The sequence below is a fragment of a genome, unplaced genomic scaffold (genome assembly GCF_019419815.1).
Source record: "Pyrus x bretschneideri cultivar Hongxiangsu unplaced genomic scaffold, Pyrus_bretschneideri_v1 Contig36, whole genome shotgun sequence".
Taxonomy (NCBI): domain Eukaryota; kingdom Viridiplantae; phylum Streptophyta; class Magnoliopsida; order Rosales; family Rosaceae; genus Pyrus; species Pyrus x bretschneideri.
Window position 1 is genome coordinate 1,140,351 of NW_025999679.1, and position 24,198 is coordinate 1,164,548.

The 24,198-nt window shown below is 36.4% G+C and overlaps 2 protein-coding genes across 2 annotated transcripts; one reads left to right on the forward strand and one right to left on the reverse strand.

Annotated features, from left to right (window-relative positions):
• Window positions 1-225: 225 nt before the first annotated feature.
• Window positions 226-615, reverse strand: LOC103955352 (S-protein homolog 24-like). Its single transcript, XM_009367229.1, has one exon. It carries the CDS (start codon window positions 613-615, stop codon window positions 226-228), a length of 390 nt encoding a protein of 129 aa, XP_009365504.1.
• A 15,906-nt stretch (window positions 616-16,521) lies between these two features.
• On the forward strand, window positions 16,522-16,932 carry LOC108867802. Its single transcript, XM_018649439.2, has one exon. The coding sequence runs from the start codon at window positions 16,522-16,524 to the stop codon at window positions 16,930-16,932; it is 411 nt and encodes a 136-aa protein (XP_018504955.2).
• The last annotated feature ends 7,266 nt before the right edge of the window (window positions 16,933-24,198 follow it).

Here is a 24,198-nt window from a genome sequence, read left to right on the forward strand (position 1 = left end):
TGCTTTGTGAGATAGCCTAAAGAATTATATATGAATGTCCACAACATAGAAAGCACTATTGAGTAAGAAGGAACATAAAAGGTTTTCGCCGAATGATTTTTTAGATCCCAACACAAATATATGTGATGACCTTCTCAAAAGAAATCATTAAGATCATGTAACATGGATAAGTAACAAAATAACAAAATCAGAAGATCATCTTTATTTCTCAACTTAATTTATTTCTCAATGTGGCCATGTAAACTGCAACTCCAACCTCTTATGCGCCTCGATGAAGAGATACAAGCCGTCCTGTTTTACACGCCAAGCGCACCAGTTTCTAGCACATCTAGTGGCATCTCTTTTAGCATCAAAGATGTCGAAATGACCCTTTACGCTACCCCATCTCATGTCACAAGATAACACAGGAGTAGTGTTAATGTTGATGGTCCAGCTGAAGTCTTGATAAAATAGGATCGAGTGAGTGCTCGGATCTACACCTGCAGCTTGACAATGAACATTCAGGTTGGTGTTTTGAGCCAAATCGTTAAAAACGGTCACCCGGTAATCAGCCATTGAGCTGCAGATGGACAGCGAGAGCAGAAGGAAAAAGCCTGTCACCCCGTAATCAGCCATTGTGTTGGAGAACCCTAGCTTGATAAAGATGCTTGATCAGATGGTTATTGAAATGATTCGATGCATAGTCCTTTTTAAATAAAGTAGCTTTGTGAAAGAAACCAATGAAGTGTGAACGTCCCTCATTAAGTGGAGGCCTTTGGACTTTCAAGGCTTCATTCATGCATAGGAATTTATTCATGCATTATGATTATTTTCATTATACGGTTTGATGCTTGTGGTTATTGCGTGTTGGCCATTGTATTCATGCATGGCATTAATCTGTGCATTTGTACATGGTACTGGTGAGTGAATGGTTAAATTATCATACTCTGGAGGTTTCTACGTGTGGCTATAAAAGGATATGCTTTGGGAACATTATGGGAGGGCTCAGTTGGGATTTAGTTGAGTACAACGGTTACAAGAGATGACGTATCTCTTTGATGCGAGCTACAATAGTGGGTTTACTGTTTGGGTTATTAGAGAGGGTATTTCCCTAAAGTGACAGAGTGATCTTCATTAGTTGACAGAGTGTACAGGGGGTGTATCCTATTGAATACGGACTATGTAAAGTCTAGCTTTAAGTGTTTGGCTTTCCTTATCAAATATTATAATTAAATCATCGCACATGCTCAATCTAGCTTTACAATATACTCAGATTATGAGCTATTGTTGCTGGAGTAAATGTTCAAGAAGTGGCACATTTCAACTCAAATATTTGTTCATGCATGCGCATTTCATATCTCTATTTGTGTTGCATTTTATCTAGTATGATTGTCTAGTTAGTTTTGCGCGCTGACTTCCAGTTATCTAGACACACAGATTAAGACAGCCCACATGGGCTGACTAACACCTTTCTGATGGTAGTCAGTTTTTGACCATTGATCTGCCTAGATCTCTTTTGCAGCTGACAAGTGTCTTTGGGACAAGTTAGTTGATGGAAATTTTGATTTCCTTGGGTATATTTGCTCCCTAGGAGGTTTTAGTTTGTTCTTGGGGGGTTTAGAACTTAGTTTTAGAGAGAGAGTTGCCTTAAAGGCTTGAAGCTTGCATCTTCTCCATTTATGAACCCTAACTGCCAAATCTTCCTCGTGCATTAAACATCCAATCATTGTCTATTAGGGTTTCATTGTTTTAAGGTTTTGCATTTAAGTCTTGGTCTAGTTTTAAGTTTTAAATTTGATTTTAGACCAAGCTTTTGGATTCAAGTTAGATTCTTCCTTCAATTGTTTGACTGGAGAATTTGACTGGTCATTTGAATCCAGATTTCATGTGCATATCATAAAATCATATCACATCATTGATCGTGTTGATCTTGGTGCCACAAGGTGATGAGCTCATGCGGAGCTGCCACTTTGTAAAGACCGAAGGAGTCCATCTCGTGTAAGGCAAGGTTGCACAAAGGTAAAGCTGCTCCGTAGATATGGATCTAGGAATTGAGCTTGTGTGGTCTCTGTATGAACTTTTGTTTACACTAGTGGATTGGACTAAGTGGAGAGTTTTTGGTTTTTTAACCCAAATGTGAGTTTTTCCGACCAAAAATATTTTGTGTTCAAGTTATGTTTATTGTGTCACACATCCTATATACACGTACATGGTACATATATCTGTTGAACATTTAAATGGTATGTGCTCACTTGACACATTAATAACTTGCAACAATTTACAGCCTTGCTGAGTAGGATAGTTTTTTGAAAACTGAAATTGGTATTTGAATCTCAGATTTATCGACTAACAAATCTATCTAGTTGACTAGCAGACTTAACTAGTCAGTCCAACAAATTATAATTTTTATATACAGGATATTCCACTTGGTACCAATTTCAGACTAATTTGGGTTTGGAGCAGTTTTTACATGTAAGGTCAAATTTTTTGTTATTGTAATGAAACTGGAAGCACTCGCCAACCACGTAAATTCTTGTTGTGTGCTCTTATTAACTTTACTTAGTGTCATGCATTGAAAGAATTTATCTCTTTCAATGGACTTGTTTGTCATGATGAGAGGGGTTAATTTTGACTTAGAACAAAATTGAATATTTTTGCTCTAAAATTAATAAAATAAGTGGTCAAGAAAATTGAATGGAAAAATGTTAATCTATGACTTCAAAGATTATTCTTTGTTGTTTGCGTAACTTTAGGCATTTTCGTAATATCCGGACAGTCCCTGCTTTCGTATATGTTTAAGATATGTTAGGGAGATTAAAATTTTAAAATTTTAAATTAAGTTTGCAAATCAAATATTGTGTCACCTATAGGAAATAAACACGTTAATTAACGCTTAAGTAATAATCCAATTCTCAATAACCACATCATTTGATTTGCGAATTTAGTTTAAAATTTTGGTCTTGCTAGCATTGTCCATATATTTTTATTTATTGTACCGTAAATGTGAGGTGTGGATTCCGTTATGGACTATGTGGTTCCATTTTGATATTTTCCGCACATATCAAGTTTATACATGCCGGGTTGGCATGCATGTATATACATGTGATGTAGATGAGAACAACTCATGATCTTGGCGTGCTAATTAGACATGTACATGCATATGACAGTTTGGTTATCATGTATGTAGACATAATTAATAGGTAACGACTATAACCTGAAATGCTAATCAATTAATTAAGCAAACAAATATGAAGTTGAAACAAAGTAGCATCTATTCAAACAATGAAAAAGCATTTGTTTTCTTATAAAAGCATATAGCTAGATTGCCCATATACTGAACCAAAGTATATACTGAGCAGCATTGGCAAAAATGAAGGTGTTCTTCTATTTCGTGCTCTTCCTTACTCTGGCATTTGGCCCGATTAGCTGCTATAGTTACATTCTTGGAAAAAAGCACTTTGTGCGTTTCGTTAACAAGCTCGAGTGATGGGGGACTGTTAAGGGGCAGAGAATTAACTTGATGCAGGAGAAGCTAAGGGTTCTCGAGAAGACGAGGAATAGATGATCTGGGATTCGCTCAACCAAGGGCAACGGAGCTTGCTCAAGTCACTAATCGTGGATTTGCTCACATGACCAAGCCAAATGCTTGATTTTAGAAGGAGAAATCACTCTCTTCAAATGCACAAGGCAAATACAATTTTAATTCATTCCAATCTCCCATTCAAGACTTTCTAGTACAATATTTATAAGCGTTTACAAATTAATTGACCTTAGGTTTCTATAACACCCTTACAACTTTCAAAATAACTTTACAAATTCCCAAATAATTAAAATGCAAAACCTTTGTTATTCCAAAGCATATTAATGGTTTCAAATTGTTTTCTTCAAGGCTTGCCTCGTGCATCACAACTAGACAAACACTAGCATAACTAGAGAAGGAAACTAAGATAAAGAGCCAAGCTAAATACATAATTGAAACACAACTTACCAAAATACAAATTACTAAAATATAAATTAGCCATTTAAATGTGAGAGCTCAATGAATTTCCCTTTCATGCACTGTATCAAACTTTCCAGGTGAGAAAGAACTCACCCACGAGTTCACTGATTCAAAATCGATCCATAACCCAAACTATTGTAACCAACTTTTCTTCGCATGCTTAGTTTTCTTTTTCAAGCTAACAAACAATTTCTTTGCATAATAGAAAAAATAGCAGTTATTTCCAGAAGCCGCAATAGTTTATAAAGATTACTTGAGGATGTATCAACTTCCAAATATTGCAATAACTCTTTTCGCTCTTCCATTTTTTTGGTTACATCAGTGTGCATGAAGTCATGCCAAACCGGATCATGAAACTCAAATGTAGGAGTAACTTCCACAACTTTAGGTTGCTCATGTATGGCAATGTGTTGTGGCCATCCATTTTTAAATCCTAACACCACATCTCTATTACCAGAAACCATCAATATGTTGCTACTTGTTAGATCAACACAAGACTTCACATCTAAAGCACAAGTAGAGGCCAAAATATCCCTTGTAGAATCTGATTTGCAAACCCCTTCTTGACATAGACTTGTTGAGTTCTTCAATGATACAAAATTCAATTATTTTGTCCTAAAAAGTGTTGAGGTTGACATTCTTCAAGCTCACTTCTTCATTGTCAACAGATTCATTAAAAATAGGTGGTACAGTCCAATCAAAAGTACTAACCATTTGATCAAACTTGGGTTCTTTATCGCAATCATATTTCATTTCACCGTATTGAGTTTCTTCTTCAAGAGAAATGCCAAGTTTATCTTCCTTACACTTAATTTCAAAATAAGAAGGCAAAGAAAATTGACTTACGTCCAGGTTTGAATCTTTATTGATTTCAATTGGTGCTTCAACCTCAAACGCTAATCCTTCAGTGTCATCTGGTTTGTAATCTTCCGCACAATCCCTCAGAACCTTAAGTCAATTATGAAATCTTGGCATCCTAAGCTTCCATAATTGATTTTTATTCCCCTGAGACGAACGGTGTCGTGGATTGTAAAGCCACCTCAATTCTGCCTCATGATCAGAATTACTGCGTTTTGACCCATTAGGCTTCATACGAGTTTCTTGGCGTTCGATTCCTACTAAGTTGTTCAACTTGTCTTCGAAGTGCTTGAAGTTCTTTGTCTCTTTCATCCCTAGATTCCACGATGCTCATATGGTGCTCATGTTTTCCTCTACCTCTTTGTCCCACCATTTTACATAAACGGTATGGAAACGACCCAAAGAACGTAGCAAAGCTCTGGTACCAAATGATGCAAGAGAAGCCAAGGGTTCTCGAGGAGACAAGGGATAGATGACCTGGGATTCGCTCAACCAGGGGCAACGGAGCTCGCTCATGTCGCTAATCATGGATTTGCTCACGCCACCAAGCCAAATGCATGATTTTAGAAAGAGAAATCACTAATGATGCAGGAGGTAGGCCTTGAAGAAAACAATTTGAAACCATTAATATGCTTGTCTTGTATTTTAATTATTTGGGAATTTGTTAATTATTTTGGAAGTTGTAAGGGTGTTATAGAAACCTGAGATCAATTAATTTGTAAACCCTTATAAATATTGTACTAGAAAGTTTTGAATGGGAGACTGAAATGAATCAAAATTGTATTTGCCTTGTGCATTTGACGAGAGTGATTTCTCCTTCTAAAATCAAGCATTTGGCTTGGTCATTTGAGCAAATCCACGATTAGTGACGTGAGCGAGCTCCGTTATCCTTGGTTGAGTGAATCCCAAGTCATCTATCCCTCGTCTCCTCAAGAACCCTTGGCTTCTCCTGCATCATTGAGAGCCAACTTAACTACCATTGTCGATCATGGAACGATGATTTTGGTATTCGTAATCTTGCTTCTAATGAGGAGTGGGAATTCGAATTTCATATTGGGTTCAATACAGTTTTTACATGTATTCTGTGGTACTCGAATTTATTAGATGCTGTTGTTAATGTATTTTATCCTAGTGACAAATTTATTGATAGTTGTGGAGGAGTCCATTGCATATGGAGAACACAAGAGAGTGGAATTTACTTATTCCACATCAACACAGGAGAGTGGGAAAAGAAGTATGACTGGACAATTGGTTAAAACTTCATAGGATGAGTTGTCTGTTGAAAGACATGATTTTCGTTCTCTTCAGTTTGATAAACTGGAAATGTTTGGCCTTGAAATCCTATTGTACCTCAAAAATATAATAAATGGAAATGCTTTTCTTTATCATGTTAGCGTTTTACTTTATCATCCTTTGAATTTCTAGTGTTTTTTTTTTTTTTTTTTTTTTTTTTTTTTTAATTTTAATTCCGTAGAGTGAAATCTTCATTTGATTTTTGTGGTCTTGTAGTCGACTTCTATTGTTTTGAAGATTGGGATAATTTGGTGAAGGAAATGCTCGAATTTGTAATCGTGCATAATTGAAAATTTAATGGTCACCATTGTCGAGATATTTGGGAGACGTGTTTAGAAGTAGTTTAAAAATAACTGAAAACGTTTTGAACAAAATGTTTTTAGAACCAATCATTGATAAAAGTATGAATGAATTCTGAAAAAAAATTACTTGAAGTACTTTATGCAAAAAACAAATAACGGTGCATCAAATATTTTTAGAACTCTAAAACATTTTCATCAAAAGTAGTGTTAATAATTTGAAAAGTACTTCCAAACACATCACAAGTGGCAAACCACTAATTATACTCATTTTGTTCACAACCTGCACCTTACCACCTATAACACAACATGTATACGATCAACGAATTTCATATGGAGAAGGATTCTTTTCCCTCCTAATTTCTCTCTCCTTCCCTCCTCTCATACTTGAACGGTTACAGTTAAATCACATCAACATTTTATATTAATTTTTTATAAAGACAATAAGACAAGAAATAATGTGTGAGAAGAGAAGAAGGAAGTGAATGAGAAAAAGAAAAAACAGAATCCTACTCCATTTCATATAGGTATCATAGGAGCTAGACAAGACAGCAAACACGACAGCTCGGCAAGGCAAGGTAAAGATTCAATTTGGCCCAATAAAATCGATAGTTTGGGCAAGGTATGGTAAATATAGAATTTGAGCCCAATCTATCAATATGCGCTCATCATATGTCAAAATTTCAGAGCCGAACTAGTGACCTATTGATAAAAAACTTAGGCCTAGCATGTCCACCACAATCATCCACATTGTCCCAACCTTAGTTTTGGGGTCAATTCAAACTAGTTCATATTTATCATCACTGTTCTTTACAAAATTTATTATTTTATATTAACGAACTACTAGCTCTATGCTAAAATGTAATGTTCGTTAGTGTCAATGTATCATTACTATATCTATACTAGCAAACTACTTAAATTAAAAATACATGAACCAAAGCCACTTAGTACTATGATTTATTGGTATTCCATTTCACTTGTAAGCGAGAGGTCTTAGGTTCAATTCTCACGAAGGGTGAATTTGAACCATATTATTGCTAGCTCATTGTGAAGCTTAACCTACTCTGCTGCTCCTTTAGTGTAGACAATATCGTTTATTCAAAAAAAAAAAAAAAAAAAAAAAAAGAAAACATGAACCAAAATGAAATAAGTTAGGTTACAAACCAAAAAGCAAAAACTTAAGTTACAAACCAAGGTTCCAAATGAAATTAAAATTTTTTGTTCAAACTTGAAAGTTCAAGTTCATGAAGACTACCCCTGCGGCCCTTTTCCCTTGTTGATGGTTGACCCTTTCCCCTTGATGTAGTGGTTGTAGATGATTGGACCCTTTCTCCTAAAATGGGTGCTTGTGGAGATAATGATTTGCGTTGTTGAACTTGAGTGGTGGTGGAGGTGTCATTTCACCTCCTTGAGTGTTAAGGTGGCATCATAATATTTTATTTTTTTTTTTTTAGAAAGTAAGTAAAATTGTCAGGCCCCGAACCTGGAGTCACTAGAAAAAATTTAACGCCGCATGCAATGCGTGAATAAAAAGTAAAGTAACAAGAACATATACATCTCTTAGTTTACATCATAATGTCTCACAACCAGACATTCACACTCTACTTATGCTACAAAATTTTTGTCTATAATTCCCATGAAAGTCTTCCCTTGCAGGTCTCTAAGTCAACAACTGTCAAATATTCATAAGGGGCGAACTTATGGCTCATCAAGGCAAAAACCACAATGCATATAATACACTGGAATCAATGACGATGCATCAATGTAGTATTTCCTCTTCAGTCTATTATGTTAATCCAGTTAACAAACAACCCTGTTTCTCTTTTCATTAGTCATCTCGTCAAATTCACAGTTCCAAACCCAAACCCAAACCCGAATAGATCGTTTTATCAAACTCTAACACAAAGAGCTTCGCTCCCTTATTTCGTGCATTTTGGGCTAAACATAGGTCTTCTTACCCCGAGAGGGCTAAACTACTATTAGTTTCATATTTCCACAAATCTCATACCTTCTCAATTTGGGACTAGTGCATGATCTTTTGTTATTCAATTCCATGGATCTTTCCCCACTGAGTCCACGATACATGACACAGTTATCGTTCATGATAACTATGAAACAATATTCAAATGACATTCAAATGAATAATATTCTTCAAGAAACATCAACCAAAGACAAGCTCCAGCATTTGAATCATGATATCAAGTAGTCATAAAATTGCACCAATTAACATACACAATTGTGTGTATGAAACCAATCAATATATGAAGGTTCTCCAAGAATTTTCCTACCTTGATTCCAAAGCTTAGCATGCTCCCACAATTCATGACGTCACCTTCACAGTGTGTCAATGTTTTTTTCATGAGTAACGTACTTAGAGTTCCTAATCCAACAAAAATACAAAAGGTTAGTATATAATCCTTATATAATAACCAGGTTATATTCCCTTTTATTTTGTTAGGGTCAAATACATTTCTTGGAGTCTAATTTGGTACCCTACTATATGATACTTACACTCTTGTCCTAAACAAATTTCTGAGTTTACAAAACACCCTTAAACTTTTGGTTATATACACCTTGGCCCCTTTATGAGAAATACATAATTGGCCCCAAAACTGAAACTATTTTTATAGTTCAGTCCCTGGTATGAAACCAGCGGGTTTCATAAATGTATTTTTTTTTTTTTTTTTCCACAAAATTGAATTCAACTTTGAAGCTAAAATATCATCTCTGCAAAATATAAATTAAAACTAAGGTCGTTTAGTCAATCTATTATAACAAGTACATAGACAGTTCGTAATGCTTTTACTAATACCGTTCATTTGTTTTTAAACAGTTTGATGACTAAACAATCTTAGTTTAATTGATTTTTGCAAAGGCGATCTTTATAGGGTAATTTATAATATGAACAATTCTGATTATAAACATAAAGTTCTATAAATTGACAACGAACAATTTTGAAAGTTTTTGAGCAGGAGTTCCTACTAATCTTTGAGTAGTTAAGTATTGTTCACAGACTAATCTCTTCCAAATAAACTTCCTTTAATGTCCACACAGAAGAGAATGCTTTGAATGATATGTTTATTCTTCTCAGGAAGAGGTATACAATCCTAAGCCTAACCAAATGGGGAGGACTAATTATAAGAGGTTACAAAGAGATTTCTCCTAGATTACACGGGATCCATCCTAAACTAGGAAATCCTAAATTATAGGAAACTATACAAGTCAACACTCCCACTCAAGTTGGTGTAGATATGTTACACATGCCCAACTTGTCTACAAACTTAGAGAACTTTTCACTAGAAACTGCTTTGGTGAGAATGTCAGCTATTTGATCTTCCGTTCTGATTAGAAGGACTTCAATTATTTTACCTTCTAGCTTTTCTTTAATAAAGAACATGTCAATCTCTACAAGTTTAGTTCTATTATGTTGCATCGGATTATGAGCAATATCACGAGCATCCTCATTATCACAAAACAACTTCATCGGTTGACTATGTTTGACACTCAAATCTTGTAGTAGTAGTTTAAGCCATAAAATCTCACAAATACCAAGGGCCATACTTCTGTATTCTGCTTCTGCACTCGACTTTGCTACTACTCCCTGCTCTTCTCCAAGTGACCATATTTCCACCCACAAAGGTGAAGTAACCTGATGTTAAGTGCCTATCATCCCTCGAACTAGCCCAGTCAGCATCCGTATAACCTTCAATACTAAAATGACCATTCTTCTTAAATAAAATCCCTTTCCCCGAATTTCCTTTCAAATAAATCAATATCCTCATAACTACATTCATGTGTTGTTCTCCTGGATCATGCATGTATTGACTAATGACACTCAAGGCATGAGCAAGGTCTAGTCTAGTATATGACAAATACATAAATCTTCCCACTAACTGTTGATAACTCCTTTTAGCTACCAGTGCTTGGTTTAAATCAATGTTTAGCTTCATTCCTTCTGCCAACAGAGTAGTCACGGATTTGCATGCTAACATGCTAGTTTCTTTTAATAGGTCAATAATATACTTTCTTTGTGACAGGAAGATTCCTAACTTGCTCCTTGATACCTCAATCTCGAGAAAATATTTTAGAGAACTAAGATCCTTCATCTTGAATTCTGTACTTAAATATTTCTACAAGGCTACATGCTCATCCGGATCATTACCGGTGACTACCATGTCATCCATATATACAATGAGTGATGTAAGCTTTCCATTCCGACGTTTCAAGAACAACGTGTGATCATAGTTACTTTGCTTATATCCAAAGGCTCTCATAAACTTGGTAAATCTACTGAACCATGCTCTTGGGGACTACTTCAACCCGTACAATGATTTTCAAAGCCTGCAGACCTTTTGTCTATGCATATTTGGATCATTACCGGGGACTGCTTCAAACTGCTGAAATGGCCAATTAAGATTTGCAGCCAATGACAACAAAACACGAACTGTATTGATCTTGGCCACATAGGCAAATGTATCTGTATAGTCAATTCCATATTTTTGAGTGTATCATTTTGCTACTAGTCTTGCCTTAAAGCGATACACCGTCCCATCAGCTTTGTACCTCACCGTATAGACCTATTTGCACCTTAAGTCTGTGATATCTCAGGTAGCATTGTTCTTTAAAGACTTCAACTTTTCACTCATTTCTGCTTGCCAACGCGGATCAGCTAAAGCCTTATGCACACTGTTAGGAATAGATACAGTAGATAATTGATGCATAAATGACTTATTTGATTCTGACAGGTGACTGGTAGACACATAATTACTTAACGGTATAACACATTAGACTTAGGGTTGGGTTTACTCACCAAATACCTAGTTTTGCATTTAGGGTTGGCTTTATAAGTAAGTTTAGGAATACCTTGGCTAAGGTGATCAGGGAGATGACGTGGTGATGGTGCATCCAGGATCGAAGATGATTGATTATGCTTATTGGGACTCAAGATTGACTGCGAGGTAGTTGGCGATAGAAGATTGTTTGGTCGTGAGGAAATTAGCAGTGAGCTATCAGGCAGTGAGTTATCTTGCGATGTCGATCCGTCCTTTTAAGTTTTTCAATATTGTTTCCACGTGAATGATCACCACTTGTCTCCGAGACATTACTACATAGTTCCAATTCATTCACATCATTGTTTTCGTGTAAATGATCACCACTTATTTCCAAGACATCACCACTTAAATCCAAATCATTCACATTATCTATATATGGAATAGTATAATCAAGAGTTTGAACTTCTGTCTAATTGTCCCCCTGAAGTGAAGACTTAGGATTGCAAATTACATATCATTCTCATGAAACGCAACATCCATAGTGACAAACAATTTTTTTGTGAGAGGGTGATAACAACAATACCCTTTTTCATTTGAGGCATACCCCTATAAACACGCATCGTAAGGCCCAAGGCTCAAGCTTAATCTTCTGCTGTTTATGAAGATGAATGAAGGCCACACAACCAAACAAGTGAGGTGAACTGTAGGAGCATCAACATATGAAGAGAGAGAGTCTGGAACGGCATCTGAAAGTCGACTAATCAGGATAGAACACGATTCATGAGATATGCAGCTGAGGTGAGAGCATCTCCCAAAAAGATAATGGGAGACCTGCCTTGAGCAAAGATGCACAAACAACCTCTAGAAGCTAACAATTCTTGCGTTTTGCAACACCATTTTGTTGTGGAGTATATGGACATGTAGTCTGATGAACAATACCATGATGATCAAGAAAGACATGAAGTTCAGAGTTTACATATTCGCCGCCATTGTCATTCCTGAAAACCTGTATTTGTGACTTATATTGTACTTGTACCATTTTGTAAAATTGCTGAAACAAAGAAGTAACTTCACTTTTGGACTTCATCAAACAAACCCAAGTCATACTGTGCAGTCATTAATAAAAGTAACAAACCAATGAGCACTACCAAGTGTAGTAGTTTTAGATGGTCCCCAAACATCAGAATGAATTATCATAAATGGGATTGAACTTTTATTCAAACTAGGCGGAAATGAAGTATGATGACTTTTAGCCATTTCACAAAAACCACATTTAAAGTTAGAAATATTAGGCTTAACAAATAGGCTAGGAAACAACCTTCGCAGATAGCCGAATGAAGCATGTCCAAGTCGACAATTCCACAACCAAATCTTTGAAGCTTTATTTCTATCCCCTTGTTTTCCTTCCACTGCAGGAGCTTGAGTGAATTCAGGAACTATTCGATGTCAGCTCCAAGTAATAAAGCTTCCCCTTCCTAATACCATAACCAATCGTCTTGCGAGTCCGAATGTCCTTAAAAACACAAAAAGGAGGCCAAAAAATGACAAGACAATTTAGGGTGACAGTTATTTGAGCAACTAATTATAAATTATAGTCAAGAAAATGAAAAACAAGTATGGTATCAAGACTAAGGGTATCTAAAAGGGAGACAGTACCTTCCCCGATAATAGGGGTAGGATTACCGTTGGTGACATTCACAACAGTTTTGGTGGATGGTTTTAGGGTTTGTACCTATCTAGAATCACAAGTCATATGTTCAATAACACTAAAATCAATCATCCACGTATTATTTGTAACAAAGGCAGAAACCTTTAAAGCCTTACCATTGTTACTTGTATTAGTAGAGGCAAACACTTCTGCAAGTATATTTTCAAAATCTACCTTCGCATCAGCAAACGAGGTAATTGTGGTCTTATTCTCATGGCCGAGTCGGTCGGTTCGATTTGGAGAGGTACAAGTCTATATTGCCATTCCTAAGCAACTTTAACAAATACATTAGTAGGTGATTAATACAACCCAAATTTCCAAGGAGCCCAAGCAGTATCAATTAGCACGAGCCAATAAGTAAGATAGCCCATCAACCATAGATAGCCAATTAAAAAATTATAATTTAACTAAAATCAATCACTTTTTCTAGCCTGTGTGTGATAGGAGCATATTTATGCTACTTAGTTATGTTGTTTCCTTGCATTTAGTTAGTTAATTACTATCTATTTTAGTCTTTTAAGCTATTTTCGTATGTTTTTAGGTCCTAATGGCAAAATGAGCAAGAAAGTGCATTTTGAGGCTATTTGGAGCAGTTTTGGGCATGGATTGGATAGCGTAACTATGGAGCAATGTGGATGGACGAAATTGAAGTCAAAAGAAAGCTAGGAAAGGCTAAAAATTTGGAGAAAGAAGTCAAAATGCAAAGAAGATAAGGAAAGAGCAAGAAATAAGGAACCTTATCCAAATTTCCTTATCTTATCCAAACCTTATCCAACCTTATCTTATCTTATCCTATCTTAATCTTTTCCTACCTTAATCCCAACTTCAAAGAGGACTCCTTTTCACATTAAATCACCTAAATATCAAGTTCTAGAAGCCCTATTTTCGTGCATTAAGTTTATGCCACATGTAACCCTCCTAGAAGTTCTAGAATCTGCCACAAGGACCATTCATTGTCCTCCTTGGAATCTGATTGAAGGTGTCCTTGTTCTTTGTGATTTGGAGTCCTAATTCCTCTCCTTTTCAGCCCAATTTCGTGGCTCCTCTTCACCCTATAAATACATGATGGCACAACACTCAAAAACCACCACCATCTACCCCAAATTCACACCACACCATCCACCACACCTCAAGAGCCTAAATTCACACAAATCCCCATTGTTGGCAGCAAGGAAGGAAGGAGGAGCCACCTGGAGTGTTTCTAGGTGTATTCTATCTTTCTTTTTAATGTTTAAGTTTAATTATCTTTGTTTTGCGAACATGAGGAGCTAAACTTGTTTTAGCTAGAGGAGACTCTGAAACCATGATTATATTTGCAATATGAATTGGTTACTTTCAGTTGTGATTTCTTAAATCGTGAATACAATTTACTTAACTGTTTGATTAAGAACTTATTCTTATGTGTTGATTAAGAGGGCCCGCTTAGTTTGCATGCATGAATTTGATGCTAAAATATAAGGGAGTTTCACCTAATCGTTATGAACTTATATTTATAAGTAGTGGAGGTTGCTACTCACGATCGTGTTAAGTAAATTCCTGGCAGGAGTATCATGCTGTTCATAGTTACGAATGCTTTGTCAATGCTTATGATTTTCAAAAAGCTTAATGATCTTTGATTGTATCTCTATTATGCTGTTCATGTAGGGAACTATTGAAGAATAATTTGGTTGCCGATGCGTATTCCATCCAATTCAATGACTTAAGGAAAATCTGAGGGTTAATTAGTGCTGTTCATGGTTAATCTAGGGTGTTGAGGTTCATGGTTTATTGGAAAAGCAACTGGAAATCAATTTGTATGCAAGTGTGTCATGTGTGGAGAACGACCCTCTAGCTAGCTTATCACCCATAGTTTTCCCTAATTTCGTCCAAGTTGTTTAGTCTTTATAATCTGTTTGTTTTTACCTTAATTTCATCCAAAATCCAATCCCCTTTACTTGGTTGTGTCTTTTAGTTAGAATTTGTCCAAACTTGTTTTAAGTGTTTTGTGTCAAGTTAAAAGTAATTTTCGTCCAAATCATCCTTTAGTGTCTAATTTGAGTCTATTTGATTATTTTGTGCTGTTTTGAGTCTTTTTAGTTTGTTTTGAGTCATATAAGTATAGTTTTCTATTTTTGAGTCTAGTTTAGTGTTTTAGAGTCTAATTTGAGTAGATTAGCATCCCTTCTAATCCCCGGCCTAAAACGATCCCTACTTTCATATACTACAATCATAAGGTTTTATTTTGAGTGTTAGAATATTTCACATCAGTGTGGGCCTAAAGCAAAAAAGCCAATTTTTCCTTTCTCTTTTTGTCTCTTTGCCCTTTGTCCAATGTCTTCTTTGTACAAACAAAAGAATAGACAACCAAACTCACTGCAATCTGGAGCAGCAACAGGCATATGTTGGTGTAGATTGCAGATGGTTAGGGTTTTAAATCGAGGAGGTGTATGATGTAGGTTGCTAGAAGTCTAGAAACTCCTCAGACTGTGGTACAGTGTAGAGATTGTCGTGGTTTTAGGTCAGAGGGATGGTTGCAACGACAACGTATGGGTCCAGTGGGTTGTGGGTTAAGCTTGATCTGGGGTAGTTGGATATGGCTCCATGATGTAGCAGCGGGTCGTGGTGGATAGATGCATGGGTCAGCGTAATGGACTTGGGGTCAGCAACGACAGAGTCGCTCGCTGGTTAGACGGGTGCAATGCACAACTGGCTGCACTGTTGGTGGTTCTTGGGTCAGCAACGATGATGTCACTCATTAGTCAGACGACGCTGCACAGTTGGCTGGGCGGCTGATGGTTGTGGTTCTGTGCACAGTGCACTGTTTTTCTCTTTTCTCTAGGCTCTGATATCAAGAAAAGAATGTAGGAATCCTTTATTTGGACTCAACTAGTATTGATAATAGTGAGTCAGCATATTTGAAATTATAAGTTAGTTGGGGTTTTTTAAATACAGTGGAAAAACCATATCATACAAATGAGGAAGTTCATCCATTGTGCTTGTGGTTTGAAGCACGTGTCAGTTTCACTACATGCACTGCGGAATTAGAGGCAACGGTGCAATAACCATCCTCCACGATAGATGGAAGTTGGGGAGCACTAACTCTATATAAAGGATTCCCTACTCACAGAGAAGTTGTTCTTCGTATTTGGGACTATCACCATAAGAATATTAAGATCTCTAGTGAGTAGAAGAGTCTCTTTGAAACACGACAATGTCTTCTGCAGGTTAGCTTCATCTATGTAATTAAAACTATGATGTGTTCTAGGGTTCAATGTTAGAAAATATTTGAATTATTCCTACATTTGGTATGAGAGCAAACTAATAAGCCCTGGAACCTATATGTTTGTGTTTAATTTTCTGTATGATGAGTTCGGCAATTTTAATATCATATCATCATGCACTTTTTGCATTATTTAAGTTGTTTAAATTTATACACTTTATTGTCTGGTGATGAGATTCATGCAACGTCCATATTTTTCTCAAAAGAAAATATGTATGAGCAGGAAAGCTATTTAAATCACGCATTGTGTCTTTGTTCAGCATAAACTCTTGTCCAAAGGCCTGAGATATACGCATGAAAAGATTATCCTTCAATGGCAGTCTGTACCTCTTGCTCATAAGTGTGGTACAAACATGCATTGGTTAGTTACTGACAATAATCAGTTGTCTTCTGTAGTGAATAATCCAGCCATGAATTTCTCTTCGATTGCGCCTTTAAGTGGAGGAAATTTCAAGAAATGGAAACAAGACATCGAGATTGTCCTGGGCCTGATGGACGTCGATTTGGCACTGAGGGAGGAAGAGCCTGAACCACTCACTGATGTTTCAACTGCTGAACAGAGGTTGAAACATGAGAAATGGGAGAAAGCTAATAGGATGTCATTGATAGTCATGAAAAGGACCATGAGTGAGACTGTGCGTGGAGGAATTGTTGCTGATGACAAAGCCAAAGACTTCCTGGAGGCAATTGGGGCAAAGTACAGGGAATTAGAGAAGGCTGAAAATGGGGAATTTGATGACCACTCTCACCACACTCAAGTTTGATGAAAATAAGAGTGTGAGAGAGCACATTCTTAAACTGGTGGAAACTGCTTCAAAGCTCAAAAACTTGGAGGTGGCCTGTGGACGATGCTATTGTCGTTCGTATGGCACTAAATTCATTGCCATCAAGTTTTGAGCAATTGAAGGTCTCTTACAACACTCAAAAGGAGAAATGGACACTAGATGATCTCATCTCGATCTGTGCTCAAGAGGAAGCAAGAATTAAGAAGAACCAAATGATCAACCATGTCAATTTCATGCAGGTAGATAGGGGTAAGAAACGTATGTATCAACATGGTAAGATTCCTAAGCCATTCAAATCTTATGATACTGCCATGAATGCCTTCTCCTCTAAGGGAACTGAGATGTCTATGGAAAATATGGACAATGTCAAATCTTATTTTTGCAAAAGATATGGGCACATGAAGAAAGATTGTGATAAATGCAAGAATTGGAAAATTAAGAAAGGTATTTCTTTTGTTGAAATTTTTGTTTGTTTTGAAACTAATCTTGTTGAAGTCCCTCCAAATTCTTGGTGGTTTGACACTGGTTGTTCGGTGCATATCACCAATTCTTTGCAGGGGTTCACAAGAGGAACTACAACAACAAAAAATGAAGTTTTTCAAGTTTATGTTGGCAATGGAAATAAAGTGGCAGTGGAGGCTATAGGGAGTCTAAAGTTGAAACTGTCAAGTGGTCATGTTTTAGAGTTGTTTGATGTTTTATATGTACCTTCATTAAGAAGGAATTTAATTTCTGCATCTAAGCTTGTAAAATCTGATTATGCTTTCGTTGGTGATAATGAAAGCATCAGAATTTCTATGAAAAATAATCCAAACGTTGTTGTTGGAATTTGCTTCTTAGTAAATGATCTTTGGCAGTTGTTGTGTTCCATTTTTTCCAATTCAAATTTCTTGAATGTTGAGACCTTTTTGCCGAGTAAAAGATTGCAATCAAATGAATCATCTGCCATGTTGTGGCATAAACGATTAGGCCATATTTCAAAAGTCAAAATGGAAAGATTAATAAAGGACAACATATTGCCAACTTTGGCCTTTGGTGATTTAAAGGATTGTATTGATTGTTGCAAAGGTAAACTAACTAAAGTCAAGAAAAAGAGTTCAATAAGGAGTGAAAAGCTTTTGGAAGTAATCCATACAGACGTGTGTGGACCCTTCCCAATTAAAACTCTTTGTGGAAATATATATTTTGTGACTTTTATTGATGATTACTCAAGGTTCACATATCTTTATTTGATCAAAGATAAGACTTCAGTGTTTGAATGTTTTAAAATTTTTAAAACTAAAGTTGAGAATTAATTGGATTTGTCCATAAAAGTTTTAAGGTTAGATAGAGCAGGGGAATATTCTGGCAGGTACACTGAGATTAGTCAGGCAAAGGGTCCTCTGGCAGTCTATCTGGAGCAGTGTGAAATTCAAGCGCAGTATACATCTCCAGGTACACCACAACAAAACGGTGTGGCTGAGAGAAGGAATAGGACTCTAATAGAGATGGTGAGGAGCATGATGAGTTGTACAAAACTTCCACAATACTTGTGCGGAGAAGCTTTATAAATGGCAAACTATATCTTGAATAGAGTCCCAACAAAGGCTGTGAGTAAGACTCCTTATGAGGTATGGATAGGGCGTAAACCAAGTCTTAATCATTTGCATATCTGGGGGTGTTGTGCAGAAGCAAAAATTTACAACCCAAGAGAAAAGAAATTAGACTCGAGGACAATTTCTTGTCACTTCATGGGATTCCCTGCAAAGACCAAAGGGTATAGATTTTATTTTACTGATTTTCCTATGAGAATCTTTGAGACTGGAGTTGCCAAGTTTATTGAAGAAGGGGAGTGCTCACTGGAACCAGACATTGAGGCATCAAGATTCAACCTTGAAGAAACTGGCAATGTATTGCCTGATAATAACATTGAATGGTTTGATAATGATGGAACTTACGGGACCCACATAATTGAAAATGATGGTGGAGTGATCAATATAACTCAGCAACAAATTGAGTTTAATATTGATAACTTTGATTATTCATTGAGTGGGGTAGGATCTGATTTTCATGCAGGGACCTCATCGCAACTCTTTGGTAGGTTACTTGAGCAACAAGTAACAATGGAGAATAGTGAGCAACCTGACATTGGAACTTCATCACAACCCACAAGTGAATTAATTGAGCCACAAGCCACAATGGAGAGAAGGGTATTACCAGCAAGAACAAGAAAGTCAGCCATCTCAAGTGACTACTTGGTGTATCTTCAGGAAATAGAAATGTGTGTAGGCATGCAAGATGATCCAGTGACATTTTATGAAGCAATGGAGACCCAACAGTCCAACTATTGGAGAGAAGCAATGATTGACAAACTAAGGTCCATGCAAACTAATAACGTGTCGACCTTGGCGGAAGCACCATTGAATGTCAAGCCAATTGGCTGCAAATGGGTCTTCAAGACCAAAAGAGATTTGAATGGTAAAGTGGAGAGGTATACAGCGAGACTTGTAGCTAAAGGTTTCACACAAACTGAAGGGATCAATTATTCTGAAACTTTTTACCCAGTTTCTACGAAAGACAGCTTGAGGATCATTTTGTCATTGGTTGCACATTACGATCTTAAGCTCCATCAAATGGATGTCAAGACAACTTTCCTTAATGGAGAGTTGGAAAAGGAGATTTATATGCAACAACCTTTGGGATTCGTAAGAGAAGGACATGAGAATATGGTTTGTAAGTTAAACAAATCCATATACGGTTTAAAGCAAGCATCAAGACAGTGGTTTATGAAGTTTGATCAAAAAGTCACAGCCATGGGTTTCATTGAGAACAAAATTGACCACTGCATATATGTTAAGGTATGTGGTTCAAAATTTGTTTTTCTCATTTTATACGTGGATGATATACTTCTAGCTAGTAATTGCATGAATATGTTGTTGGAGACAAAAAGGTTGTTATCTAAAACCTTTGAAATGAAGGATATGGGGAATGCTTCTTTTGTTCTGGGCATTGAAATTGTGAGAGACAGATCGAAAAAATTATTGGGGCTTTCACAGAAGTCTTATATTGAAAAGGTGCTCCAATGGTTCAACATGCAACATTGTTCGAATGGAGAAGTACCAATGGGGAAAGGAGACAGGCTCAATAAATCTCAATGCCAAAAGAATGAACTAGAGAAACATGGAATGTCAACAAAACCATATGCTTCATTGTTGGGAAGCCTTATGTATGCACAGGTTTGTACAAGGCCTGATTTAGCCTTTGCAATTAGTGTACTGGGGAGGTACCAAGCTAATCCAGGGGAACAACATTGGGTTGCAACTAAGAAGGTCTTGAGATATTTACAAAGAACAATCCTACATGTTGGTTTATAGGAGTGTGGAGAACCTTGAACTAGTAGTATACACAGACTCTGATTTTGCAGGATGTTTGGATGATAGGAAATCCACGAGTGGTTATGTATTCACACTTGGAGGTGCAGCAGTATCCTGGAAAAGTGTTAAACAAAAGGCTTTGGCAACCTCAACTATGGAAGCTGAGTTCATAGCTTTATTTGAAGCAACGAAGAAAGAGTTGTGGTTGAAAAATCTTATTACTTTCATGAGATTGGTGGACTCAATTTCAAGACCTTTGGTCATCTATTGTGACAAAAAAGCAGCTGTATTTTTCTCCAAGAATAATAAGAAATCTGAGGCAACACGCTTGATGGATGTCAAATATCTATCTGTAAAGGAGCATGTGAAGAAAGGTGACATATTAGTGGAGCACATTGATACCAAAAGGATGATTGCTGATCCTTTAACAAAGCCTTTAGCAGTGGGAGTGTTTAAAGAACACATCACAAGCATGGGGTTATATGAAAGCTTTGATTCACCTGGTATGTGGGAGTGAAAAGAATGTTGCTGGATAAATCAAGATCACTGACATGTAGGTGTTGCTACAAATTATGTTTCGAATTTCTTTCAAACTTATGTATTAATTATTATTTATACTGCATGTACAGACTTATTTGAAGCACTAAATGCATGTGATTGGTGTTTATTCCAAAGAACACATTGTATAAGTTTGTTATGCACAAGAAGCTGGAACTGGATTTGAAGTTCAGTTGTTCGAAGCAAGAGTGTGATAATTGTAGTGCATAAAATGATATGGATTGAACATATATGTATATGCCATTGACATCATACATTAGAACCTGCTAAAAACGTGATTTCAGGGTGCATGCAGTTCTTTACTTGCATTGTTTTCTGGAGTTTGTTTTTAAATAGGACTGTTGGTAGATGTGTATAAGATATGGATTGCGTAATAAAAAAAAAAAAACATTGTGATCACTTAAGGGTGACTTATAATTGAATATGTTGATTCAAATCCAAATACTAGTTAAGTCCAAGTGGGAGAATGTAGGAATCCTTTATTTGGACTCAACTAGTATTGTCAGCATATTTGAAATTATAAGTAGTTGGGGTTTTTTAAATACGTGGAAAAACCATATCATACAAATGAGGAAGTTCATCCATAGTGCTTGTGGTTTGAAGCACGTGTCAGTTTCACTACATGCACTGCGGAATTAGAGGCAACGGTGCAATAACCATCCTCCACGATAGATGGAAGTTTTGGAGCACTAACTCTATATAAAGGATTCCCTACTCACAGAGAAGTTGTTCTTCGTATTTGGGACTATCACCATAAGACTATTAAGGTCTCTAGTGAGTAGAAGAGTCTCTTTGAAACACGACAATGTCTTCTGCAGGTTAGCTTCATCTATGTAATTAAAACTACGATGTGTTCTAGGGTTCAATGTTATTTGAATTATTCCTACAGAGAATGCTTTGAATGATATGTTTATTCTTCTCAGGAAGAGGTATAATATACAATCCTAAGCCTAACTAGATAGGGAAGAATAATTATAGGAGATTACAGAGAGATTTTTCCCAGATTACACGAGATCCATCCCAAACTAGAAAATCCTAAAAAATAGGAAATTATACAAGTCAACACACACTACATGAACTTCGAATCAAACATCAAAATTTCTCTAAATATCATCCATTTTAAATATGCAGAAATTCTAGCAACCAAAACACAAGTATTTCTTTACCTTAATGCCTTACACTGTAGCCTTCAATCAAGCTCCAAAATGCTCAAATCATTCACGAACAAGTTTGAAATCAAAGATTTGAGTCCAATTAGTCAAAACCCCTAAATTTATTACTCAAAAGTAAATAATAATCCTCAAAATTTACCTCGAGAGTTGGGTTTGGTTTACAGATCATGCAGGTGAAAACTGTTCGTTGTTCAGACGTCCGGATTACTAGTTAGGAATTTCGAGAGTTGAGAAACCCTTCTATTTTTCTTTTTGGTACGTGCCAGCTATAAGGAAGAACAAAAATATGGGGTTTATCACATATGCTTGCCGGCTCACCTCTTCCCCTTAGACTTTAGAGGCCTATTTCCAATTGCCATCATACCACATGACAAAAAGAAAAATCCAAATTCATTTTTCTTGTCTTCTTTTTGTCTTCTCTTGTTTCAACAGCGCTCATATGCTGGGATTTCCAGGTGCTGACCCGTGGAAAGCCAAGCTCTCATCTACTACCGCCTTAAAATGCTATGAATTCTTAATACTGTATACAATCTTTATCGGGTCTCACAAAAACTCACCCACCTCTTTCAATCATTCACCGTCGGAAGGCTCACCGCTTGGTCTTGGCCGTCAGCCCATTAACCTCTTTAGAGACCTCCTCTTCAAAGTAAGAGATAAAACAGTCATACTCATAGACCATCCTAGGGAACACTTGTGTTCATGTATAATGCAATGGCAATGTCATTTGCACTAGCATTATCAACAATAATGCTAAATACCTTCTCTATGCCCTAATCATTCAAGTATACTTAAAAACCCGCCCAAATTCGTCACCTTTGTGAGACATAACTTAGACAAAGTTTAGGATTCTCTTATGCAATCTCCAATTATTGTTCAAAAATTGGCTAGTGACAACCATGTAATTTATATTTTGGATTGAGGTCCAAGTATCAGTAATGTTACTTACCCAAAATCCCTAAATCACACTTTTCATTTTTGCCTTATCCATAAAAAATAAGTCCAAAACCACCGCCGCCACCTTGTGCCCTTAGGAAATTTTTACTTTGGATTCAAGTCCTATAAGTCATCTCAGCCATGCCATTGTAATCCACTTCACAAATTTATATCAAGTCCATTTTAATTGACAGTGTGAGGGATAACTGAACTCCCCATCCTCGCTTCTATCAACAATGGTTGGTTTGAATCATGACTCTTGAATAGACTAGAACCAGGGCATTTCTGCAAGTGCTTTAGAATCCCCAATGTCCCATGCATGTTTGGAGGATTACGCCATTTTGAAAAATAAAATGTGAATGGATCATTAATCAATTATCTAGTTAAAACATTTTGAAAGTACTAACCCTCATTTTGAAAAATTCAATATAAATTGAAAACTACATAGTAGTATCTACTACAATATATAGTTTAGAAAAAAAAATAGCACAATCAGTTCCAAATAAGAAATCATACCTATAGAACACCAATAAATACTAGCATCTACTAGTACAAGTGCAATCATGTGCACATACATCTACTTGTATTTTGCTAGCATCTACTAGTATATCTAGCCTCTACTAGAAATATAAAACATGTAAATATCCTACGCTTGCAAATAACGCTATTCTTTACTTAAATTAGACCATGTGGTGAAAAGAAACCACAATAGTAATTAATTTAATCTAGTCCAAGACTAATATCAAAAGCATTCAAGACTAATATCATAAGCATGCAAGTTCAATCAAGAAATATTTTTGAAATGATCTACTCACAAAAAATTTGAACGTTTCTCCTTGATAGGCTATATATATATATATATATATGTATATATTTCGTACATCGATATTTTTACACTAAAGGAAGGGGGAGTTCGGCTAAACCACATAAAAAGCAACCTAATTTGGTATCGAATTCGCCATCCATGATAATTTCTAACCTAAAACCTCTCACTTCCAAGTGAAGAGGAATACCACCAAACCTTTGTCCAATTTAGTTGTTCTTAAAACACATTTAGTACTTTTCTAAGTAACTTAAGGGTTTCAAAACCAAATGTGCAAAACGAGTTCGAATTAGCAAAAACGGAGTGCACTAGGGGTCTAGACGTAGAATAACTTTAGGGTAGGTCTCAGGTGCCACGCACGCCGCTGTATGGACGGCCACGTGCCGTCTTAGGTCCCCACGCATCA

Bases quoted from the DNA above. Each gene is read 5' to 3' on its own strand.
- LOC103955352 (XM_009367229.1), bottom strand. From the start codon at position 615: ATGGCTGATTACGGGGTGACAGGCTTTTTCCTTCTGCTCTCGCTGTCC.
- LOC108867802 (XM_018649439.2), top strand. From the start codon at position 16,522: ATGCATTGGTTAGTTACTGACAATAATCAGTTGTCTTCTGTAGTGAAT.